General features: G+C 50.6%; 2 protein-coding genes and 1 pseudogene across 6 annotated transcripts in view; 2 read left to right on the top strand and 1 right to left on the bottom strand.

Annotated features, from left to right (window-relative positions):
- Positions 1–5,476, top strand: part of Htt (huntingtin) — a 140,813-nt gene extending 135,337 nt beyond the window's left edge. For all 3 annotated transcript variants that reach the window (XM_028758313.1, XM_028758315.1, XM_028758314.1), the window contains 3 exons: positions 232–394; positions 580–740; positions 1,649–5,476. In XM_028758313.1, coding sequence (XP_028614146.1) covers positions 232–394; positions 580–740; positions 1,649–1,862 — 538 coding nt within the window. In that variant the 3' untranslated portion in view covers positions 1,863–5,476. The remainder of the gene's footprint in view (positions 1–231; positions 395–579; positions 741–1,648) is intronic.
- A 1,801-nt stretch (positions 5,477–7,277) lies between these two features.
- Msantd1 (Myb/SANT DNA binding domain containing 1) lies at positions 7,278–17,106 on the top strand. Of its 3 annotated transcripts, XM_028758239.1 has the most exons (4): positions 7,278–8,026; positions 10,929–11,193; positions 14,698–14,973; positions 16,576–17,106. In XM_028758239.1, the coding sequence occupies exons 1-4, from the start codon at positions 8,011–8,013 to the stop codon at positions 16,814–16,816; spliced, it is 798 nt and encodes a 265-aa protein (XP_028614072.1). In that variant the 5' UTR covers positions 7,278–8,010; the 3' UTR covers positions 16,817–17,106. The 3 variants fall into 3 exon arrangements, with proteins under 3 accessions (XP_028614072.1, XP_028614071.1, XP_028614073.1); XM_028758238.1 differs by lacking the exon at positions 7,278–8,026 and having other exon boundaries at positions 10,874–11,193; XM_028758240.1 differs by lacking the exons at positions 7,278–8,026; positions 14,698–14,973 and having other exon boundaries at positions 10,874–11,193.
- Positions 8,500–9,974, bottom strand: LOC114612964 (annotated as a pseudogene).
- Positions 17,107–19,788: the final 2,682 nt, after the last annotated feature.

Genomic DNA, 19,788 nt, shown 5'->3' with positions numbered 1-19,788 from the left:
TTCTCCCCAGAGTGGGAAAGATTGCCCTGTGCCCAGATCAATCAGGGCAGCCAAAGGACAGCCTGGATGTCATCTTTGGCTTTTAAAACTCATACCCTAGTTGTGGTCTGAGCCCCACTTGGAACATCCTGTGGGTCAAGGGCCTCTGAGCCTTGGTCCAGGTTGACTCTATGGGCAGGGTCGAGAGGCCAAGAGCCAGGGTCAGGCTCAGATCAGCTCCTCTCATTTCAGGATCCGCAAGGGATTCCCCTGTGAAGCCAGAGTTGTGGCAAGGATCCTGCCTCAGTTCCTAGATGACTTCTTTCCACCTCAAGATGTCATGAACAAAGTCATTGGAGAGTTTCTGTCCAACCAGCAGCCATACCCACAGTTCATGGCCACTGTAGTATACAAGGTAAGGGTGTACTTGCCTTGTGGGGCAAGGACAGAGCAGAGCGATGAAGGTGGAGCAAATCCCACACTTCCAGTAGGCCTGTCATCAGGGCCTACTCATTCTTTAAGACGGGTGGCAACTGTGGCCCCAGTCCCCTCACCCAACCCCACAGCCTGACCCTGTGCTCAGAGTTCTCTCTTCCCCAGGTCTTTCAGACTCTGCACAGTGCTGGGCAGTCATCCATGGTTCGGGACTGGGTCATGCTGTCCCTGTCCAACTTCACACAAAGAACTCCAGTTGCCATGGCCATGTGGAGCCTCTCCTGCTTCCTTGTCAGCGCATCTACCAGCCCATGGGTTTCGGCGATGTATCCTTTCATGAGACTTTAGTCAGGTTTCAGTCTCCATCAACTTTTCCTTATTCTCTTAGCATTCAGTTCAGGTTTCACTGAATGTTTTGAAACCTAAACTCTAAAGAACTCCACTGGTATCAAGGTGATGCTTACCCTTCCTTTAAACGTTTACAGGGACACAAAACAGAAGGGCTAGCCATTTTCCAGCCATGGTTTGTGGCAGTTCTACTGCTGGGGGAGAAGAGGCGAGCCCAAAGGGAGGCAGGGCAGCTCAGGCCAGCCAGCCGCTGGCCCTGCGGCTGCCCCATCATCTGGCATGTTCTTTCCCTTTGAGGTTTTCTCAATGCTGCTTCTCATTAGCTCTCATCTTTACACTGTGGTCATTCTCCTGGGGAAAGCTGTAAGTAATGCTGTAGTTCCCGCCCTAATAGTGATGCCAGGAGTTCCTCTTCTGGCAGCCTCCTCTACAGTAGACCACGAGAGTTTCCGAGCAGCAAAGTTCTCTTGGTGGTGACAGTACAGCCTCACCCTAAGTACTGGGAAAGCCTTGCAGGCAGGGTGCTAGCTCTGCCCTCCCTTCACTGGAGCAGTGTGAGCGGGAACACCAGCCACTAGCACTGTGTGGGGAGCACAGCCCAGGTAAGTGCTGTTGCGCAGAGCACTGGGAACCAGCACCCTGTCTGCACTGCAGGGCTCCCACTTCCTGGGCCTCTCTGCCTACCCACCCCTGCCCTCCTGGGCAGATAGCAAGCTCCAGCTGAGAAAGGAGTACAAGCAGCTGCTACTGCTAATGTGGTCTAGGCTGGCCTCTATTTTGGTTGCCCTCAGTCTTCCCTCGGCCTCTTGGTGGACTTAGGAAGGGAACCACTTGGGGAGGCTGTCTTCTCACCCTTGCCATCGTTCCTCCTTAACTCTTCTACCAGCCTTCCACATGTCATCAGCAGGATGGGCAAACTGGAGCAGGTGGATGTGAACCTTTTCTGCCTGGTTGCCACAGACTTCTACAGACACCAGATAGAGGAGGAATTCGACCGCAGGGCTTTCCAATCTGTATTTGAGGTGGTGGCAGCACCAGGAAGTCCATACCACAAGCTGCTTGCTTGTTTGCAAAATGTTCACAAGGTCACCACCTGCTGAGTAGTACCTGTGGAACAAGAGGCTGAGAGAAGGCAACTGCTGGGGCCTGAGCCTCCAGGAGCCGGTGCCAAGCTTCTGCTGGGGCTGCCTTGGTTGTGCAGGCTTCCACTTGTGTCAAGTGGACAGCCAGGCAATGGCAGGAGTGCTTTGCAATGAGGGCTATGCAGGGAACATGCACTGTGTTGGGGTTGAGCCTGAGTCCTGGGTCCTGGCCTCACTGCAGCTGGTGGCAGTGCTAGGTTGACCAGGTGTTTGTCTTTTTCTTAGTGTTCCCCTGGCCATGGTCGCCTGGTTGCAGCTGCCCTGCTATGTGGGACAGAAGTCCTAGCTCTTGCCAGATGGTTCTGAGCCCTCCTGTCCCACTGGGCTGGAGAGCTCCCTCCCACATTTACCCAGCAGGCGTACCTGCCACACCAGTGTCTGGACACGAAATGAACGGTGTGTGGGGCTGGGAACTGGGGTGCCTGGTGTCCAGCATCATTTTCCCTTTCTCTATTTTCTTCTCAGGAGTTAAAATTTAATTATATCAGTAAAGAGATTAATTTTAATGTAACTCTTCCTATGCCCGTGTAAAGTGTGTGACTTGGCAAGGCCTGTGCTGCATGTGACAAAGTTTATGGAAGTGGATGGGCCTTCTGGCCACCACCCCCTCTCCTGTAGCTACCCAATCTAGTCGGGCAGGTCCCTCATGTAGCCCTCCCAACACCCTATGGCACTTGCACTTCACACAGCTCCTTTTTCTTATGCATTCCATTTAACCAGCACAGAGAGAGGTGTTGGTGTTGACTGCCTATGTGAGAATTCTGCCTGTGACCCAACTGAGGAACTGCGGAGACTGACTTCCACTGTTATAGTTATAAGAGGCTTGCCCTGCAGCAGCTGCCCCCTCACCCACCACCCCAGGCATGACTGTCAAGCTGACTACGCTCTCCTAGTTGATACACTCTCCTAGTCTCTCAGCCTGGGCCCAAAGAGGCTATCCCAATAACCTCATCCCTGGTCGTGGCTGACCTGCACTGTAGCAGACACCAGCTGACCATTGTGGATGCTGTCTGTCCCTTTGTATCTTCTGCATGGTTGGGACCTGAGGAGTGCTGACCTGATTACCCCAAAGGTGTCTCTGAGGTATGGTTTGTTGGTGTGTCTCAGCTTCTCTTGGTCAAGGGAAACCTTGGTGTCCTAGCAACAATTAAGAATGGACCCAGAGCCTCTTTTGCCCCTTTTCATCTTGCCTTTTGTCGACTCAGTATAGACCTGTGCCTATCAAGAGCCCAGGGAGGACTCAGCCTGACAAGATGAAGCACCAAAGGGAAGGTTCAAAATCATGTCAGCCTATGGCCTCAGACAGCTTCCCATGCTGGTCAGAGCTACCTCTTCTTCCCATGACCCAAGCCCAGAGTAGCCAGGTCATGTTAATGAAATGAGCCCTAGACATGGGCTGCCTTCATTTCCTGGCTTGGTTTGGGAGCTCTGTTTGCTGTTTGGCTATATGACAGAGCAGGTTCTCTGCTGCTCCGCTAAGTCATGTCTGTAGTTCTCAGCTGTAGAGTCGGGGAGAGGAGTAATTTGGAGCTGTTTCTAGGCTACACAGGAAGAAAGAGCTTGCAGCCTGTGATTAATTACCTGTGCTTCAGTCCATGGATTGCTTTCTTGAGACCCTTGAATTTTCTTCTGTCTTCCCATCATGACAATTAAAAGGCTGCTGGGATGCAAGGTTCTATACCAAACACAGGTTGTGGGGAGCCTCACACTTGGCCTGATTCTTTATCTACCCCTGGCAAAGGCTACCCCAAGCCAGCCCAGCCCATACTGGTGTCATGGTAACAAGAGCAGTGGACATGGATCAGGTCTTTCAAGAGGACCTTAAGGGAAGTTACTGAATTTTAATAAAAGAAAGTCACCAATGCCCCTTTGCTGATTTAGGGCTTCTACTTGTTACCCTAGATTTCCCTCCTAGAAGTGCTTGGGGACCACGTGGACAGTCTCCCAATGCTGCTGCCACACTCTGAGGTTGGTCCAGCTGCTCTGAGAAGAGCATGTTGCAGGCCTGATGACTCCTCATGGTAGATGTTCATAAGGAAACAGAATATAGAATTCAGAGCCATTCGCCTGGGGATTATATCAGTGAGCTCAGCCTTGAGTTTAGTTGGCCTCTTGTTCAGTGTGATCAGAAACAATTCTTAGTATGGGGCAAGAACAGCTTCTACGACAAGGCTGTTGTCTGCTCATGGGTGCCACAACCTGGAGATGCACCTGGGGACAGGCAGGTATGCATTTGCGTGTGAACACACACACACACAGTCCTCAAAGACATATGCAACACCTCTAAAAATGCCTCTCCAGTTTTTCTGAAAGCAGACTTTTCTTGTAACTGCTACATACAGTCTAGCATCTGAGAATGGGACTCAATTCTTAAAAGTCCATAGCTCATTAAAGTCCCACTGGAGACATTGCCCCACCTGTCTAACTGCAGGAGGGACCAAGACTTTTTATCAAATTCCTCAAAAATCTAAGGATTTCCAAACTTTATTAAAAAAAAAAGTTATTTTGACTGTGAGATTTCGGGGGTAGGAGGTAGGATGTTGTTTTTTGTTTTCCTGCTGGTACTGTCAGGAAAGATTTTAATAAAACCAGGGTAGAACTATTTGGCAATGCACTTGAGCATGTTTCTTCTCCAAAATGTGCCTCCCTCCCACTGATGGCCCCTTTGACATGTAGGTGACTTTGCCACTGCCAAGTGCCCTTTATTCTCTCATTTTATCTGCACATGTACCCTTCAGGAGGGAAGAACTGGCGTGGAACCACCTCCCGCCCTCTAGAATCCAATGCCAGGGAAGGTACCAACCCTAACAGCCACCTTCTCTGGCAGGAAGCACCTTCCCGAGAGTAAAGCAGCTCTGCTTTCTGCTCATGGGACAGGTTTTATACAGCAATAGCTTGGCTCACAGCCTCCTGGCAAGGAGTCCTGCCTCCCATTGTGGAGCTGCAGAATCAGTCTCCTCTTGCCTCCTGTGAGCATCCTTCCCCACACAGTCTTCCCTCCCTCCCTTAACACTGAGCACTAGGATCATGGCTGCTACCAGGACAGGCATGAAGCTGTCCTCCAGGGATTGGTATGTGGGAGTAGAAGACACAGAGCTGCTGAAGCTGGGTTGGGGGCTCAGGACGTCATGGTTTGGAAAAGAACTGTTCCTCAATGGCTCTGGAGCCTCCAGGAAAGAAGAACCAATGCTGAGCAGTTTGACAACTAAAGATGATGTCAAGGTTCAGGGCCACCCTCCGTGTGTACTTGTCACACTTTAGAGCCATCAGAGGAACTGTTCTCCTCAGGTGTCTCTGGAAACACCCTCTGCCACAAGCTGAGTGTAAGGTAATAGGTGGCAGAGACCTATCTGTAGAGATTTGGCTGCATTCTAGGGGGCTCCTGTCTAGGCCTTGCTGCTGTATGCCATGGGCTCCACTGGGAAGTAGGAGGGCTGTGATGGGTGTGCCCCGGAGCCCAGCCTAGACCTGGCTGTCCATTTCCAAGAGGAAGGACTGACATGAAATGTATATTTAAAATTTTTAAATTACAGGTATTGTAAATTTGAATTAAAGAAGCAATTAAACCATCAGTTGTTGCTGTTTGAGGCTTGCTTTACTTTTGAGAACCTCCTTTCTAGCATTTGAGGAGAGCATCCTGCTTATCTCCAGTGGGACAAGGATACTACCAGCAGCCATCTTGACACTGTAAAGGTCAGACAACACTAGGTATGGAATGAGCCTGTGTCCCTGGAATTGGGACCAGGACTAGGAGCATTCACAGACGCTACTGAAGTGCTCTCCCTGTCTGGGAGATATGGTGTGCCAAGTTCTCATGGTTATTGGCATTTTAAGCCTGTTGCGTGAGGTCCTAGTTACTGTTTCAGCTTCCACACATTACTCCAGGGTCCTAGTGGGGTGGTGAGGCTCTGTCTTCACACAGGGCAGTTAGTTCTTGGAGTCTCTGCATGCTCTCCACCGGCCTTTCTGCCTTTCTGGTCATGCTCCTGGTCCATGTGGAGCCCCCTTTGCCCTTCAACATAACTGGTCTTTCCACCTTTGTCCTAGGCTGGATGCTGTGTCTGCAGCACCTACCCTGTCCTTTGTAGGTTACAACTCCTTTTACTTTGTCTGTGACATTGTCTGTCTTACCAGGTCTCCTCTTTAGTATCTGGGCTAACCTGGAGTGCAGGTACTTTATCCACCAACCTGCAGGAACAAAGCTGTGTGTGAAACACTTTCTGAAGGCCTGTCAAGCTTCACTTGCGAGTCTGGAGTTGTCTACCTGGTCCTTTAGCCCACCAGACACTGAAGTTAGTGCCAGGAGAACTCTTGGAGACTTAGGGAACCCAGTGCATGCCACTATCCCTTCTAGGGCATGCCACAGGGTCTATTTTCTGTGCAAGATAACAAACCATTGGCAGGAGGGGCCTGCTAGGTGCCTTACCAGGTTTAGGTCTTTGCTCAGTAACTCAAGCACTTGATTGTGGCATGAGTATTGTTGCTTCAACTCCCTAAATCTACCTCAGCAGTCCTCTCTAGGACTATGGTGATATTGCCCTTAAGATCCTCATCGACATTTGAGTTTTGGTCACTCCAGGGACCAAAGGACTCCTAGTCCTCTTGGTGGATAGCTAGACCTTTGACATAACAGGCATGGGTGATATTCCAGAAAGGCTAAGGTATGCCTCCCTGGAATGTTGGCAGTACATTATCCCTTCTAGCCACTACAGCAGAACACACTCCCTCACCACAGCAAGTCCTGCCTCCTGCCTGGGGAATGTAGGCACACAGGACTTGAGGTACTCCTCAGTCTCACTGTGGTGTTTGTCTCCAATTATTCCAAAAAGCATTCTGAAGGAGCTTAAAGAAAGAGCCTGATTATGTTTGATAGGGGAATGGGTAGTCATGGTGAGTATGTGTGCCATTTATGGCCACATGGCCACATAATGAGTGGACAGGGTCCAGGTTTCCTGGAGCTGTACCCAGGCTTCCTAGGGTCTGAGCCTCACCTTCATATGAGGTAACAAACCTCAACCAAATCAGAAAGACCTACTTGGGTAGCCCAAGGAAGGCTCATGAGCAGAGGTGGACCCAGGTACTTGAGAATCATTGAAACCTTCCTGGAATCCACACACATCCTTGACCCTAAAAGCCTGAGTCTTGTCTCCCTCCATGTTGTGGTCCTGAAAGGGATGCCTGCATCACTTCAAGTTTGGGGTGGGCATTTGGGTTTTTTTTTTTTTTTTGGTTTTTTTTGTTTGTTTGTTTTTTTGAGACAGGGTTTTTCTGTATATCCCCGGCTGTCCTGGAACTCACTCGGTAGACCAGGCTGGCCTCGAACTCAGAAATCTGCCTGCCTCTGCCTCCCAAGTGCTGGGATTAAAGGCGTGCGCCACCACTACCTGGCGGGGTGGGCATTTGGAACCTGGACTCCTTATTGATGTAACAGCAATGTCTTAACATGCAAACTAAACTACCTAGCTGCCTAGGCCTCTATGTCAAGCTAGGCTGCAAGGTCCCAGGAATTGCTGCAACAAGCCAATTCTAAGGTAGGTCATAACCCCTCTCACTATCTACCACTGACACAGGCCGCACATCACTAACCACCCAGAGCAGTTCAAACTCCTTAGTGCCCCAGGACTTCCTAGACCCAGGTCTTACTACCTCTTAGTCAAGGCTGTACTTGGCCACTGCCACTTGTGCACACATTTCATATACTTCAGGCTCTTCAACCCTTAAATTTCTCCCACCAGTACAGGCTCTCAAGTTACCTGGCATCCTGCTGAAACTGGCCATTTTCTACCCTGGCCTCTTATCCATATAGGCTAAGCTTGGCTGCTATCACCCTGGTCAGGCCTGGTTTCTTGCAGCCTGAACAGTTTCCATCAATACAAGTTTCAGATTAGCTCCAGATTCGTTATTTAGAGGGGAAACACGACCCAGAGAGCCTAAGTAGGTCTCACCAGCTCACAACAGGACCAGTCTTGATCCCATTCAGTGTGCCTGGCCTTGAAGAGACACTTGCTAAAGCTGACCTGCCCCCTTTCCCTTCAGGTTCTACTGGGGGCCTAGTCCTCAGACTCCTGCCTCCTCATCCTGTGTCCACTGAGGGTCCTAGCAGGCCATGCAGCTGTGTCAAGGTATGGAACTCTACCCTGAATAAAGAAGTATGTCCCACCCTAGGTAGGGGCTGCTGAGGCTGAATAAAGAAGTATGTCCCACCCTAGGTAGGGGCTGCTGAGGCTTGGACGGACACCTGTTCATTCTTATCCCTGGAAGCCAGGCAAGGACTCTGCTCTACATGGTGCCCCCCACAGAGGTCACTTTGTACCTGGGGCTGCTGACGCCCACATGCCTGAGAAGAGGAGGCGGGAGCCCATCTTACCACCCATTTAGGTGTCAACCAAAGTGTTGTGTTACAGAATAGCTCCAGCCAGACTGGCTCTGATGCCTTCTACCTCCTAGAATTTGGGCAAACAGCTGTTATAGATGTTTCCTCTGCAGCCATCTAACTATAGGACCCTGAGTAATGGTAATGACATACCTTTTTTTTAAAGCTGTCACAGGTACTTATCACTTTTATTTGTAACAAAATATTCCTGATTTCTTCTGCTCAAAAATTTTTTGAGACAATTCCATCAGCCTTAGCCAATCCGAGAATAGAATCTTCTGACTCGCGCATCCTGCGAATGGCCCTACAGATGCCGTAGGTTTTTAACTGGCCATTAAACTGGCCTGTGCTCCTGTCACCCTCGGCCACATTCATCTGGATGGACATGTGGTCCTTGGCAACAATGATGCAGTTGCTCATGGAACATTTCTGCAGCATGTACAGGTCCACAAACTTTGCCGGTGTTGTTCTGCATTCTGAGGCCCTCCCTGCTCACTGGTCTAGCAAGAGCACAGAAAGGGATAGTGACATCCTTTAGCTAACAGCTAGCCACTTGCCTGGCTTTGAACTCTCCAGAGGCTCTAAGGAGATTTGTGGAAAGGGCTAAGAGATGGCAGATGGGGACCTAGGACCTCCCCACATCCCTAAAGCGGTTTTGGCTCTTCGGCCAGCATTTTGCTGAGTCATTTATAGTCATCTAGCTAGCTCTTATTATTTTAGTACAGAGATGAGGACACTGAGACTGGAATCCATTGCTAAGGTCATACAGAACTAGATTCAAAAGCTAGCAGCTTGAAGCTAAGCATAGTAACGTACACTTTTAATCCCAGTACTCAGGAGGCAGACAGGGCCAGCCTAGCAGGTTCCTAGTTGCCCTGCTCCTCAGGGATCAATCTTTTGAGCCTAAAGAACAGGGGGCTTCCTGGAGGAAAGAGGCACTTTCTAGACACTCTATACAGCCATGAGCTCTGAGAACCAGACCCAGGTCCCACTCCCAGCTCTAGGGGGCAGCAATGAACCAGCAGGCCAGTAGTGTGGCTGGCATGCTCAGTATCTGACTTTAGCAGTAAGTTTTTGCAGACCTTCTTAGTACTCTTAGGAGAAATGGAACAATCATGGATATCTGTCTGCTAGTTTAGCAGTAGGAAGTCCCTAAGTAACTCCCAGGGTTCAGAGAGGAAGCCTGGCATTGACCTGAACCTATGAAGTGACAGCCAGACTTCCAGGGGCTGCCCTCTGCTGCCTTTTTATTTCTAACTTTGGATTGAAGCTCAGGTCACTCCCCCCACCCATTATGTTACTGACTATGCTCCTTACAGCAGACACAAGAAGCCCAGAGGTACTGCTTCCTATAGGCTGAGTTCTTCCTTTCTTGGTCAGGCAGGGGGAAAGCCAATGATCTGATTGGCAGCTGTTGTTCTGTCAACTAGAGAGTTTTAACCTAGTTGTTTGGGGACCAGGCATGACTACTAATAGAGTGTACTGAGCCCAGAGATTCTAGAATCAGACTAGACTGTGTGTCCACCACAGCCAGTCTAGCATGAGGGTCTTAGGTTCCACGTAGTCCATTTGGGACTTACCTTCCAGATGTTAGCTGTTGATGCCCCGTGGTAACTTTTCCCTCTGCATATTCCACATTCTATACTCCTGCTCTGCTGGCTTCTCAGCTTGAGGTCCCTGCCTAGCCTTGCGGGCATATTAACCCCTCCTCTTGATATTTTTCCTGTCCCCACCCCAACACTGCTCTATCTCTTGAGGACTAGCCCTGAAATATGCCTTGCTCAGGACATTAACATTACCCTCTGCCTGATGCTACTTTTCCCTGATGGGCCTCCTCAGCTCAGCTCAGTTTGCCTCTTCCATCAGGGCTATGGTCCTGCTTTTTGTGAAGGTCAGCATCTGTGTCCTTCTGGCCTGCATAGCTAGGCAAGGCCTAGCTCTGACTTGCCTGGCTTCCCAGCACCCACACAACCTGACACCCAGAATGCTGCATGAGTGGAGCAAAAGAAGCAAAGTCAATGAGAAAGAGTCAATGAGGGACTCTTGAGGGCTGGCTTCAGTAAAGCTTAACAGGCCTCTGAGAAGATAGCACCCTCTCAGCAAGGATCTCACCACACTAACAGTCATCAAGGCAACAATGGGGCCTCTATCTCCCTGGTGACCCTGCACCTTTCGTCTCAGCATATCTTGGGCCTCCTTGGACTCTAACCTATATGAACCAGGTGGGTCTGAGGAGGGGACTGCTGCCTGGATCCCTCATGTAGGAGCCTTTCAGGCACAGCAAAAGCAAGTCTCTTCTGGGGATGAGAGGGCCAGCAGGGTGGGAGGAGGCCTGGGAGCCACCATGGGTTTGGGTACAGCTTCTCACTGCAATATTGATGGCCCGTCAGTGCGGCCCTGATTCCTGTGCTTTCAGTTAAAAGGTTTCTGTTGTTGTAGCTTATGCAGTTGCTCTGTTGCTATGGAAACATGACATCAAAATGACGTTTCCCGTTTAAAAGCTTTTAACTAAATTCCTGCCTGTCAGATGTAGGCCCCATTTTGAGCGTGGAGCTGCCTCGAGCAAGCGAGTGAACAAGTGCACTGCCTCTTGCCCATGGTGCGCTGGCCAGGCCTGAGGCCCTGCCTGAGTGCCATCCTTAACCCTGCAGGTGCCTCCAGCATGGCAGCAGCCGAAGTGCCTGGCTACCTTGTGTCTCCTCAGACCGAGAAGCATCGACGGGCCCGCAACTGGACAGATGCCGAGATGCGCGGCCTCATGCTGGTCTGGGAGGAGTTCTTTGATGAGCTCAAGCAGACCAAGCGCAATGCCAAGGTGTATGAGAAGATGGCCAGCAAGCTCTTTGAGATGACTGGGGAGCGCCGGCTAGGCGAGGAGATCAAAATCAAAATCACCAACATGACCTTCCAGTACAGGTGAGCACGCTGGATGGTGTGGGAGGGTCTAGGCAGGTTGTTCCATTCTGCACCACTTTGTGCTCTGAGGCAAGGAGGGTGTGTGTCATCTGGGCTAGATGTCCACCTGTAGGTCAATGCTCCACTTGGCAAGATCGCCTTCCAAAACCATTTGTGCAGCCTCCTATTGGGATGATGGGGAAACTGAGGCCCACAAGCAAACAAATCTGATCATGAACTCCCAAGTGACAAAGCTGGGGGTGTCCTCAGCTCAACTTTCTGGGACTAGGGCTGGAGGTGCACCATCATGAGGGTGGTTCTAAGGCTGACATTAGACCCGCCTCCTACCTGTCATGATGCCTCAGCAGTAGACCAGTAGATCAGATCTTATAACCTCATCCTCAACAGGGACTACAGGGTACCAACTGGGCTTGGTTCTGCCTGCACCACCTACCACAAGTACTCAAGTTGGGCAGGGTATGGGGTTCCTTGTTTCATGTATGAAAACTGAAGCTAGAGTGAAAAGGAGTTTGACTCCCAAGCCTGGCTGACCTGTGAGCCCAGCCCAGGGCCAGTCTCAGGGTTGATAAGATGGAATTCTAGGGGGCTCCCAGGCAGCACACAACTCTAGGTTGGGGACTCCCCATCTGTGTCTCTGACTTCGCTGCCTCTCAGTTTGACTGTCCTAGCTTGCAGCCAAAGGAGAACCTAGGGGGAACTGATACTGATTTCACAGCCTAGAGCCTCTCTGGCATCCAGGAAGGAGCAGCTGTGGTGGGTCTGACCTCTCTGGAAAGTCAAGTGCAGGGCGGGGATCATGGATGGGCTGGAGATTGTGGACTTTGCAGGCATGAGAAAGTAGTGGGTGGGTGAAGGTCAGAGTATAACGTGAAGGTTGTGTGCATGAGGCTCTTAGGAGGGGAGATGTCACATAGAAGTTGGAGAATGTGAAGGGAGGACAGTAGTTAAGTACTTCCCCAAAAGGCAGACTAGACAGTCAGGGCCTGGAGCTGCCTAAGACTGCATTCAGATCCCATGATAGGAGGCGCTATCCAGGGCTCATAGATGTACTAGTAGTTCATCTGATGAGTTGGGCAGATGGGAAGGCTGGTCCAGACCTTGCTTTGCAGGCATATCTGTGAAGTCCCCAGCCAGACTCCATGGAAGAAAGGAGCTCTCCTGCCCTCGTCAGTAAAGAGATGCCCCAAGAAAGGGAGAGAAACCCCTGCCTAGCCCATGAATTCTGTGTCCCTGGGAGACAAGGCCCAACAAGACCTTGGACAGACCATGAGACCCTGAAACTATTTCTAACTGTTGATTTGACTTATGAGGGCCATGGAAGAAGCAAGAGGGCCTCAAGCCTGTCTTATCTATGGTCCATTTCTGACTCCCAATGCTGGCCCACAGCAGAGTCTAAAAGCAAAAACCCGCAGCTCCAGCGGCTGCTCAGGCTTGCTGGCATCAGAGTCATTTATTATAACTGATGGTAAGTGTAAGCCTCTGTCTTAAGAGGAGAGAGTTGAGACCAAGTCTGTTGCCTACAAGACAGATGTGAACACATGAAGATAGCAACCATGGCAAAGGCTTGCATGGCTTACTCATGCCCCATAGTCCTGTTCCAGTGCTTGGTGAAGAAGGGGTTTCTGGGGGAGATGGGAGGCACCACTGGTTGTCTTCCTTAGCTTCCCTTCGACTCAGCGGCTCACAATGTCTAGCTATAGTATTCATTATTTATCTTGAAAGCCTCCCTCAGAGTCCTAGCGGAGGGATTCTGTCTCCATTCCTAGAGGTGGCTGTGAGCCAGATGAGAGCACATGGAAAGGCCAGTCACTGCAGTTTAGGGGTAGGAGTCATAGCACGTCCCAATTTATAAAGCACATGCAGAACGTGGCTCCTCATAGCTGACCAGTTCTTTATCCATCCATTCCTGACTTCACAGCAGTCTTTTCTTTTTTTACAAGAGCTGTTTATATATTAAGGTTCTGACTTAAAGGAAATAAGAACAGGTAGTTAGGTTCCAGGACCATGATTTGTTGGAATGCCACATAAGGCCCCCACACGGAAGACAGGCTGTCCCCATTTCTCCAAGGAGCGAGCTAGCTTAAGTGGATCAGAGAAAACAGGGCCCGGGGTTCTCTAGAGAGGAGGAGCCTGTGTAGAAGGCTGACATGGCACTAATGGTAAAAACTTCACCTTCCCTGTGTCCCAGTGGCCTGATGGTGCCTGCTATTCATTCAGAATAGTCTGCCCAGTTCTGTGTGACCTGCCTCTGCTTTCTGATGCAGCCGTGTCATGTGGTGGAGCCCCCTAGGCCCTTGATGCTACTCCCCAAGGCCAGCCTCTGCTTTGGTTAACTGCGTCAGTCCTGGGCAGCAGCCCCTTATTCTTGGCTATACCTGTGTTGGGGGCTCCTTCAGCCAGCTCTCCATCTTCAGAGATCAGCGAGACTAGGGCCAGCCCTTGCAAATAACCCATATGGGCCCAAGGTGGCCCTGAGGGCCAAAATGCTCCTAAGTTGCCTCTCTTCAGACCAAAACTGTTCGACCAGCCTGTGTCCAGTTTCTGTAGCCCTCCCTTCTCAGGGGATGACCAAGGACAGAGATGTGATAATCCTCTCAGAGTACAGGACCTATCTGTTGGAGAAGACAGGGCATAAGGTCTTGAGGACACAGACCGCACTGATCAGACCTTCAGCTCTGGCACTAGTAGAGGGTGGGATGTGAGGCAATGTGAGATGGCACTGGCCACTCAGCCCCACAGTCTCTGGGCAGGCTGTGGGTTTGAGAGCTACGTCAGGCTTAGCTCAGGGCTTGAGTGATAGCAGCATTACATTGATACGGCCTAACACACTTTCCTGGTAGGTTCAGTTAAGAACAGTGTTGGAGCCTGGACCCTGGGTTACCAGATATTATTTTATTAAATCTTTTCTTTACTTTTCCGAAGAAGGATTTACTTTTTCATCCCCATTTTACTAATATAAAGCATGAAGGCTCAGAGAGGTTAATGAACCTGTCCAAGATCATAGTGTATGTGCAAGACACAGGCTCAGAACTGTGAGTATTGTCTTCCTGTGTCCCTGCTGTTCACCCTTCTGGAAGCATCTTTGTAGGCTACAACTGCTGCTATGTCAGTGTCTCACACACAGTCTCATCACTGAAGGTTACTTTACATAAAAAGCACTCCATTCATTGCAGTGAGTTTAGAACCCACAGAAGAACAGAGACCACAGGAACCAGCCCCAAGCTCCCAGCACCTATAGATACCCTTATTCATGCTTGGGTTTCGTTTCTGACACCCAAGGCTATACAGGTCCCAAAGCCTCTACCTTCTGTCCAGTGTTATAGGGACCCTAGAGCCTGACTGATTTTGCTGAGGAAGACCGTGCTGGCTGAGAGTGGCTCCTGCCTGTGTTAGCATGGCTCTTTCTGGGGACCTAGGCCCCTTGCGTGTCACTTTGCCCAAGGGTCGGGCAGGACAGGCTTCACCTGCTGTTTCTCACCTTGGCTCTTGTGTCTCTCGTTTCAGGAAATTAAAATGCATGACAGATAGCGAGTCCGTCCCGCCGGACTGGCCCTATTACCTAGCCATTGATAGGATTCTGGCCAAGGTCCCTGAGTCCTGTGAGGGCAAACTGCCGGATGGCCAGCAGCCGGGGCCCTCCACGTCCCAGACCGAGGCGTCTCTGTCGCCGTCTGCTAAGTCCACCCCTCTGTACTTACCGTATACCCAGTGCTCCTATGAAGGCCGCTTCGAGGACGATCGCTCCGACAGCTCCTCCAGCTTACTGTCCCTTAAGTTCAGGTAGTGTGTGTTTGCTCTCCCTGTCCTGACCCAGCACTGCTTTGGCATCTTTGTCCCTTGCCCTATTCTCAAATGGGACCAAAGCTCCAGTGCTCAGAGCAAGGGGCTGGCAGTGGCACAGTGACATGCTCTGGTCTCCTCTGGTCTGACTGGCTGCACAAGCCGTAGCTGTGGCCTGGTTCAGGGCCAGGTCAGCCTCAGAGCAGCAAGAGCTCTAGTGCCAATGGGTAGGTGGGGCTTGTCCAAGGTTCCATCACCTCTTACCTGCATGGAAAGTTCTTTGACCTCTCTGACCCCTGACTCCCACCATAAAATGGGGATAAATCAGTATTCCTCAAGGAGAAAAGACACAGGGCCAGGCCCCAAGCATACCTTCCCTGCCAGCCAAATCCCAACACGGGCCCTTTCTTGGGTCCACACCTTAGCAACATGGAGATGTATGCCTGTATTATCTGTCTTCTCTGTCATCACACTCCAGCCCTGTATTAGTCACATGCCTATGACTGTAAGATACTCACAGAGCCTCTGAGTTGGGGGACAAGAAGGAGACGCCCTGTAGCTTTAGACCGTGGAGTCCAGAGCAGGCACTTCTAAGGGATATTTAGGATGGGTTTCCAAGGCAAAAGAGAGTCAGGCAGTTGAAGAAACTTGGAAATACGGCTTTGAGTTATCGACTTTCAAGCCTGTTTTACAACAGATAAGGTAGGAAAGGTGTCTTCATGGAGGTCTCAGAACCCAGTGTCTCTAGGGCTGGGAACATCTGCTTAATTCACCCAAAAAGCCCTTCTCTAGAGGGAAGGGCCCAGACTAAATCTGTCTTTACTAAAGCCAGACCAAACTAGCAGAGAAGCCTGAGATTTATGACCAATTGTTCCCATGGCTTACCAAGCCCAGTTCCAAGGCACAGCTGCCTGGGGCTCTGTCTCCAAGACTAACTGATCTTCCACTTTGCTCAGAACACAGAGCACTGGCCAGATAATGGCAGTTACCCGAATAGGCCTTAGGGTCTGGTAGGCTTTGGCAGCTTCCTGCTGTCCAGCAAGGTCTTTTAGACTAGCAGAGAGCACCCATGGGGCATCTCCTCGGCAGGAGCCCAGATGGCCTGTCTGACCCCCCCTCCCCATTGCCAAAGGCATACTTGGAGACAGAGGGCTCAGGGTAGACCTTCATTCTGAACCCATTTCTTCATCTGTCATAGGCCAGTGGAGACTACAGACTTCACTTCCCTTAAGAGTACTAAGTACCACACGATGCCCAGCATCTTTCTCTTTGCTGCTCCCTAGAGTAGGCTCTTCACCAGTGAGCACCCTCCACCAGCTCAGTGGGCGTGGGGTGCTGTTAGGATCGTGTGGCTATATAGTCCACACTCGGGATGTGGATGGGTCTGGCATTGCCGGCTCCTCCCACAGGCCAGCACTAGCTATCGCCTGCTGTTCTCTCTGCTGTGAGCTCTGACCCCCTCCCCACCTCTGTGAGCTGAGACCTAAATCCTAGATATGGCTCCTGGGGCCTCACTGTTCCTGTTTGTCCAGAGGGGTGTCTGGGAAGGTCTGGTGGCTCCCATGTTCCAGTCCTTGTGACCAACTCATCTTTCCCCGACAGGTCAGAGGAACGCCCTGTAAAGAAACGCAAGATGCGGAGCTGTCACCTGCAGAAAAAGAAGCTGCGACTGCTGGAGGCCATGCTGGAGGAGCAGCGCAGGCTGAGCCGCGCCATGGAGGAGACATGCCGAGAGGTGCGCCGTGTGCTGGACCAGCAGAACATCCTGCAGGTTCAGAGCCTGCAGCTTCAGGAGCGAATGATGAGCCTGCTGGAGAAGATCATCGCCAAGTCTAACGTCTAGGCCGTGGAGAGGACGCCAGGTGCCACGCAGTCCTATCTCAAGGCCCACCCAGGCTCAGAGTCCCACCTACCCAGGCAGGTTTCCAGAAAGGGGACAGGCTTCAGCCTGGCCTCTGTGCTTCTCTGAAGGGCTTTCCAGGACCCCAGTGGCATTGAGAGACCTTGGGACCCCCATCTCCAGCATTAATGCCAGGGACTCCAGGACAATAGGTAGTGAGGAGGTCTCAGAAGCTCTCCAGTATAGTCACTATCTGATACTTGAAACAGCTTTTGATATTAAACATACTTTCCATTATTGCCTGGAAGCCAACTTTCCTCTCTCTGGTGTGAAGGGGAAGGGGAAGTGCTGGCTTGGATGATTCTCTTCGGTAGATAAAAGCAAATGCTAAAGGTCAGAGGCATGTGCGTGTGGGTTCCTCTACAGGATCTGTAGCAGCTACCCTAAGTACCCAGTTATCACAGTACCAGCTCCACCCTTAGTGACTGTTTGAAGCTTCACACTAGCACAGGATACAGCCAACTCCTGCTGCTTATGCTCTCTGGCCTGTTGGTCTCAGTCCTGGTGATAGCAGTAGCGTGCTAAGTGAGGCATAGGTCCTGGCTTGATGAAGCTTTGGTTCAGTCATCAGAGAAGTGGTAGCCAGTGATAGTGAGTGCTCAAGGGAAGGTTGGGCCTGTGACATAAGGGACCAGATTTGGGCAGAGAGAGGAAGAGCAGCACCCCATATAGGGAACAGCCATTTTGAACAACACCTAGAGCATCTGATGCCAGTGGCCAGCCGGCAGCCGACAGCCGGATCACCTAGAGCCATGCATTTCTGGAAGAAGTTTGTGTTTTCTCTAAGCTTGTTGGGAATAGGCAGAAGGCTGAACACGCTGGTCCAGCTTGCCACTGTCGTTCTACCATATGAAAGGCTCTTCCCAGGACCCCCTCACTGAATATCTCATTTCATTGGCTGAGCCTTGGCTCTTTGACTGAAGCCACAGAGGAGACTGAAAGCAGGCCTGTCTGATTCACCCCTTGGAACCAGGCCAATTACAGCCCAGAAGACCAGATTCAGTGGAGTTGGGTTAGATGTTTACATGTGGCAGTTTGCCCGGAGACTTAGAATATACTTCCGAGGTCAAGGGTGATAGTGAGGCTTTACCAAGCAGCTGCCAATCATCCCAATGTGAGGGTGCTGACTCTGTTGATTCTCCAATAATGGTCAGCCAGACATGAGATAGAGGCTGCAAGTCTGTGTCATCCAGATGGTATAGAGGCTGACCCCAGGCTGCCTATGGGAAGGGCGGCATGTTTTGTGCAGCTGAAACAGAGTAGCAGGTATGATCTGCCTTGCTGAGGTCTTCTGAGCTCTCAGGTCCTCTGTCCCCACAGAGGGCTCCTGAGTCCATGTCCTGTGGCATGGCAACCACATTTGGCTGGTAACCACAGGCAGTGGGAAACATTCAGTTAGTGGTATCGATGAAGCACCTGTCAATATCTGTGGTGTAAATTAAGCAAAGTGCCAGCTGTCCATGTGATGTCCCTGTGTCCTTAACCTGGCAGAGATCAAATAGTTAGCTTTGGGGCACCAGGACAAGTAACTACAGCCCTCTCCTGAAAAACGGTTGGATGGTTCCAGGAAGATGGGGAACTCCGGGGCCTGTAATACTTGAGAGCCAAGGCAAGGAGCCTGGCCTCCTCCTGTCTTCTAGACTTCATCTGCAGCCTTAGGTGCTCGGGGACCCCACCATGGACAGTGATCTGTTGACATGCACCTGCCTGCACTCATCTGGTATGTCCTTGAGTACTTCCCCATTGCTTTTTTAGCTACTGGGTCATTCAAGGAGTAAAGTAACTCTATTAGTAAACACTGAAATATCTGATCAGGTTCAGCCAAACATGAACACAAAACTAAACGCATCAAGTGTTTTCGCCATTACTACCTGATCCTCTGACATCTAGAACCAGACACTGGTCAGCAAACAAAGAAAGCCAAGGGACAGGATGAAGACATGACAGTAATCTTTATTTTCAGATAGCACTTTTGATGATCCAGAAGACTAAACTTACAAGACCTCAAGTGGTTCAACGTAAAAGTATTAAAATTGAGAATGAGGAATGAGTCCTGAGACCAGAGTAGTAGACTGCCCAGGAGTGGATTCACCCAGAAAGACAGAGGCCCTTGTGAAGATACACAGTGTCATTGAAAGATGCAAGATAGTACACAGGGGTGGGTTGTTGAGTCCACCAGAAAGCCTCCACAGAAAGCCTGCTCATTGTATTCCAGTATGTTTCTGAAAGAACTGTAGATTTTGCTGTGAAATGACAAAAATTACATTTAAATTCATATGAAACAAAGAATGGGGCCAAAGGTGGGAAGACCTGCTCAGTTGCTTGTGGAATTGGGACACACAGCAGGAGCCTATGGTGATGCTAATGAGAAATGTCACCCACAGTCTCAGTCTCCAGGTGGTGGTGCTGTTTTCAAGGCTTAGGGGTGTGACCTTGGAGAAGGTATGTCACCGAAGGCATCTTTTGAGGATAGAAAACTTGTGTGATTCAGTGAGCTCTGTCTGCTTCTTCCTTGTGGTTTAACATGAGAGCTCCCAGGTGTCCCTGCCACCATGCCTGCCCACCGCCACTCTTCCATGCTATGATGGTGATGGTCTCTTTTCCCTCTGCAACCATAACCCAAAAGAGACTGTTCCTTCTATAAGTTGCCTTGGTCATGGAGGCTTACAATACCAACAGGGAAGTCGGAGAGACTCAGAAACTGGGAAGAGCCTTGAGGACAGGAACTCACTCACTAGCTAAGGGGATTGTAACAGCCTCTTCAAGGATCCATCTGAGGAGATGTTCCTTTCTAAGCAGCAGCTCCACAACTCACACAGCGCCTTAGTGGGGCAGCTTAGCGTGTCACTGGAGCATGGTAGAGTTCAGACCATCATCTCGGGGATCCTGGCGACTCAGAAAAGTGATCAAGGATC

The sequence above is a fragment of the Grammomys surdaster genome, unplaced genomic scaffold (genome assembly GCF_004785775.1).
Source record: "Grammomys surdaster isolate TR1022 unplaced genomic scaffold, NIH_TR_1.0 126187, whole genome shotgun sequence".
NCBI classification, from domain to species: Eukaryota; Metazoa; Chordata; class Mammalia; order Rodentia; family Muridae; genus Grammomys; species Grammomys surdaster.
Note: the sequence above shows the minus strand (reverse complement) of the source record. Positions and strands in the feature narration are given on the sequence as shown.

Coding starts and splice junctions, on each gene's coding strand:
- Msantd1 (XM_028758238.1), top strand. CDS start 10,874: ATGGTGCGCTGGCCAGGCCTGAGGCCCTGCCTGAGTGCCATCCTTAAC. Junction 11,194..14,697: donor AACATGACCTTCCAGTACAG/GTGAGCACGCTG, acceptor CTCTCGTTTCAG/GAAATTAAAATGCATGACAG. Junction 14,974..16,575: donor TTACTGTCCCTTAAGTTCAG/GTAGTGTGTGTT, acceptor TTTCCCCGACAG/GTCAGAGGAACGCCCTGTAA.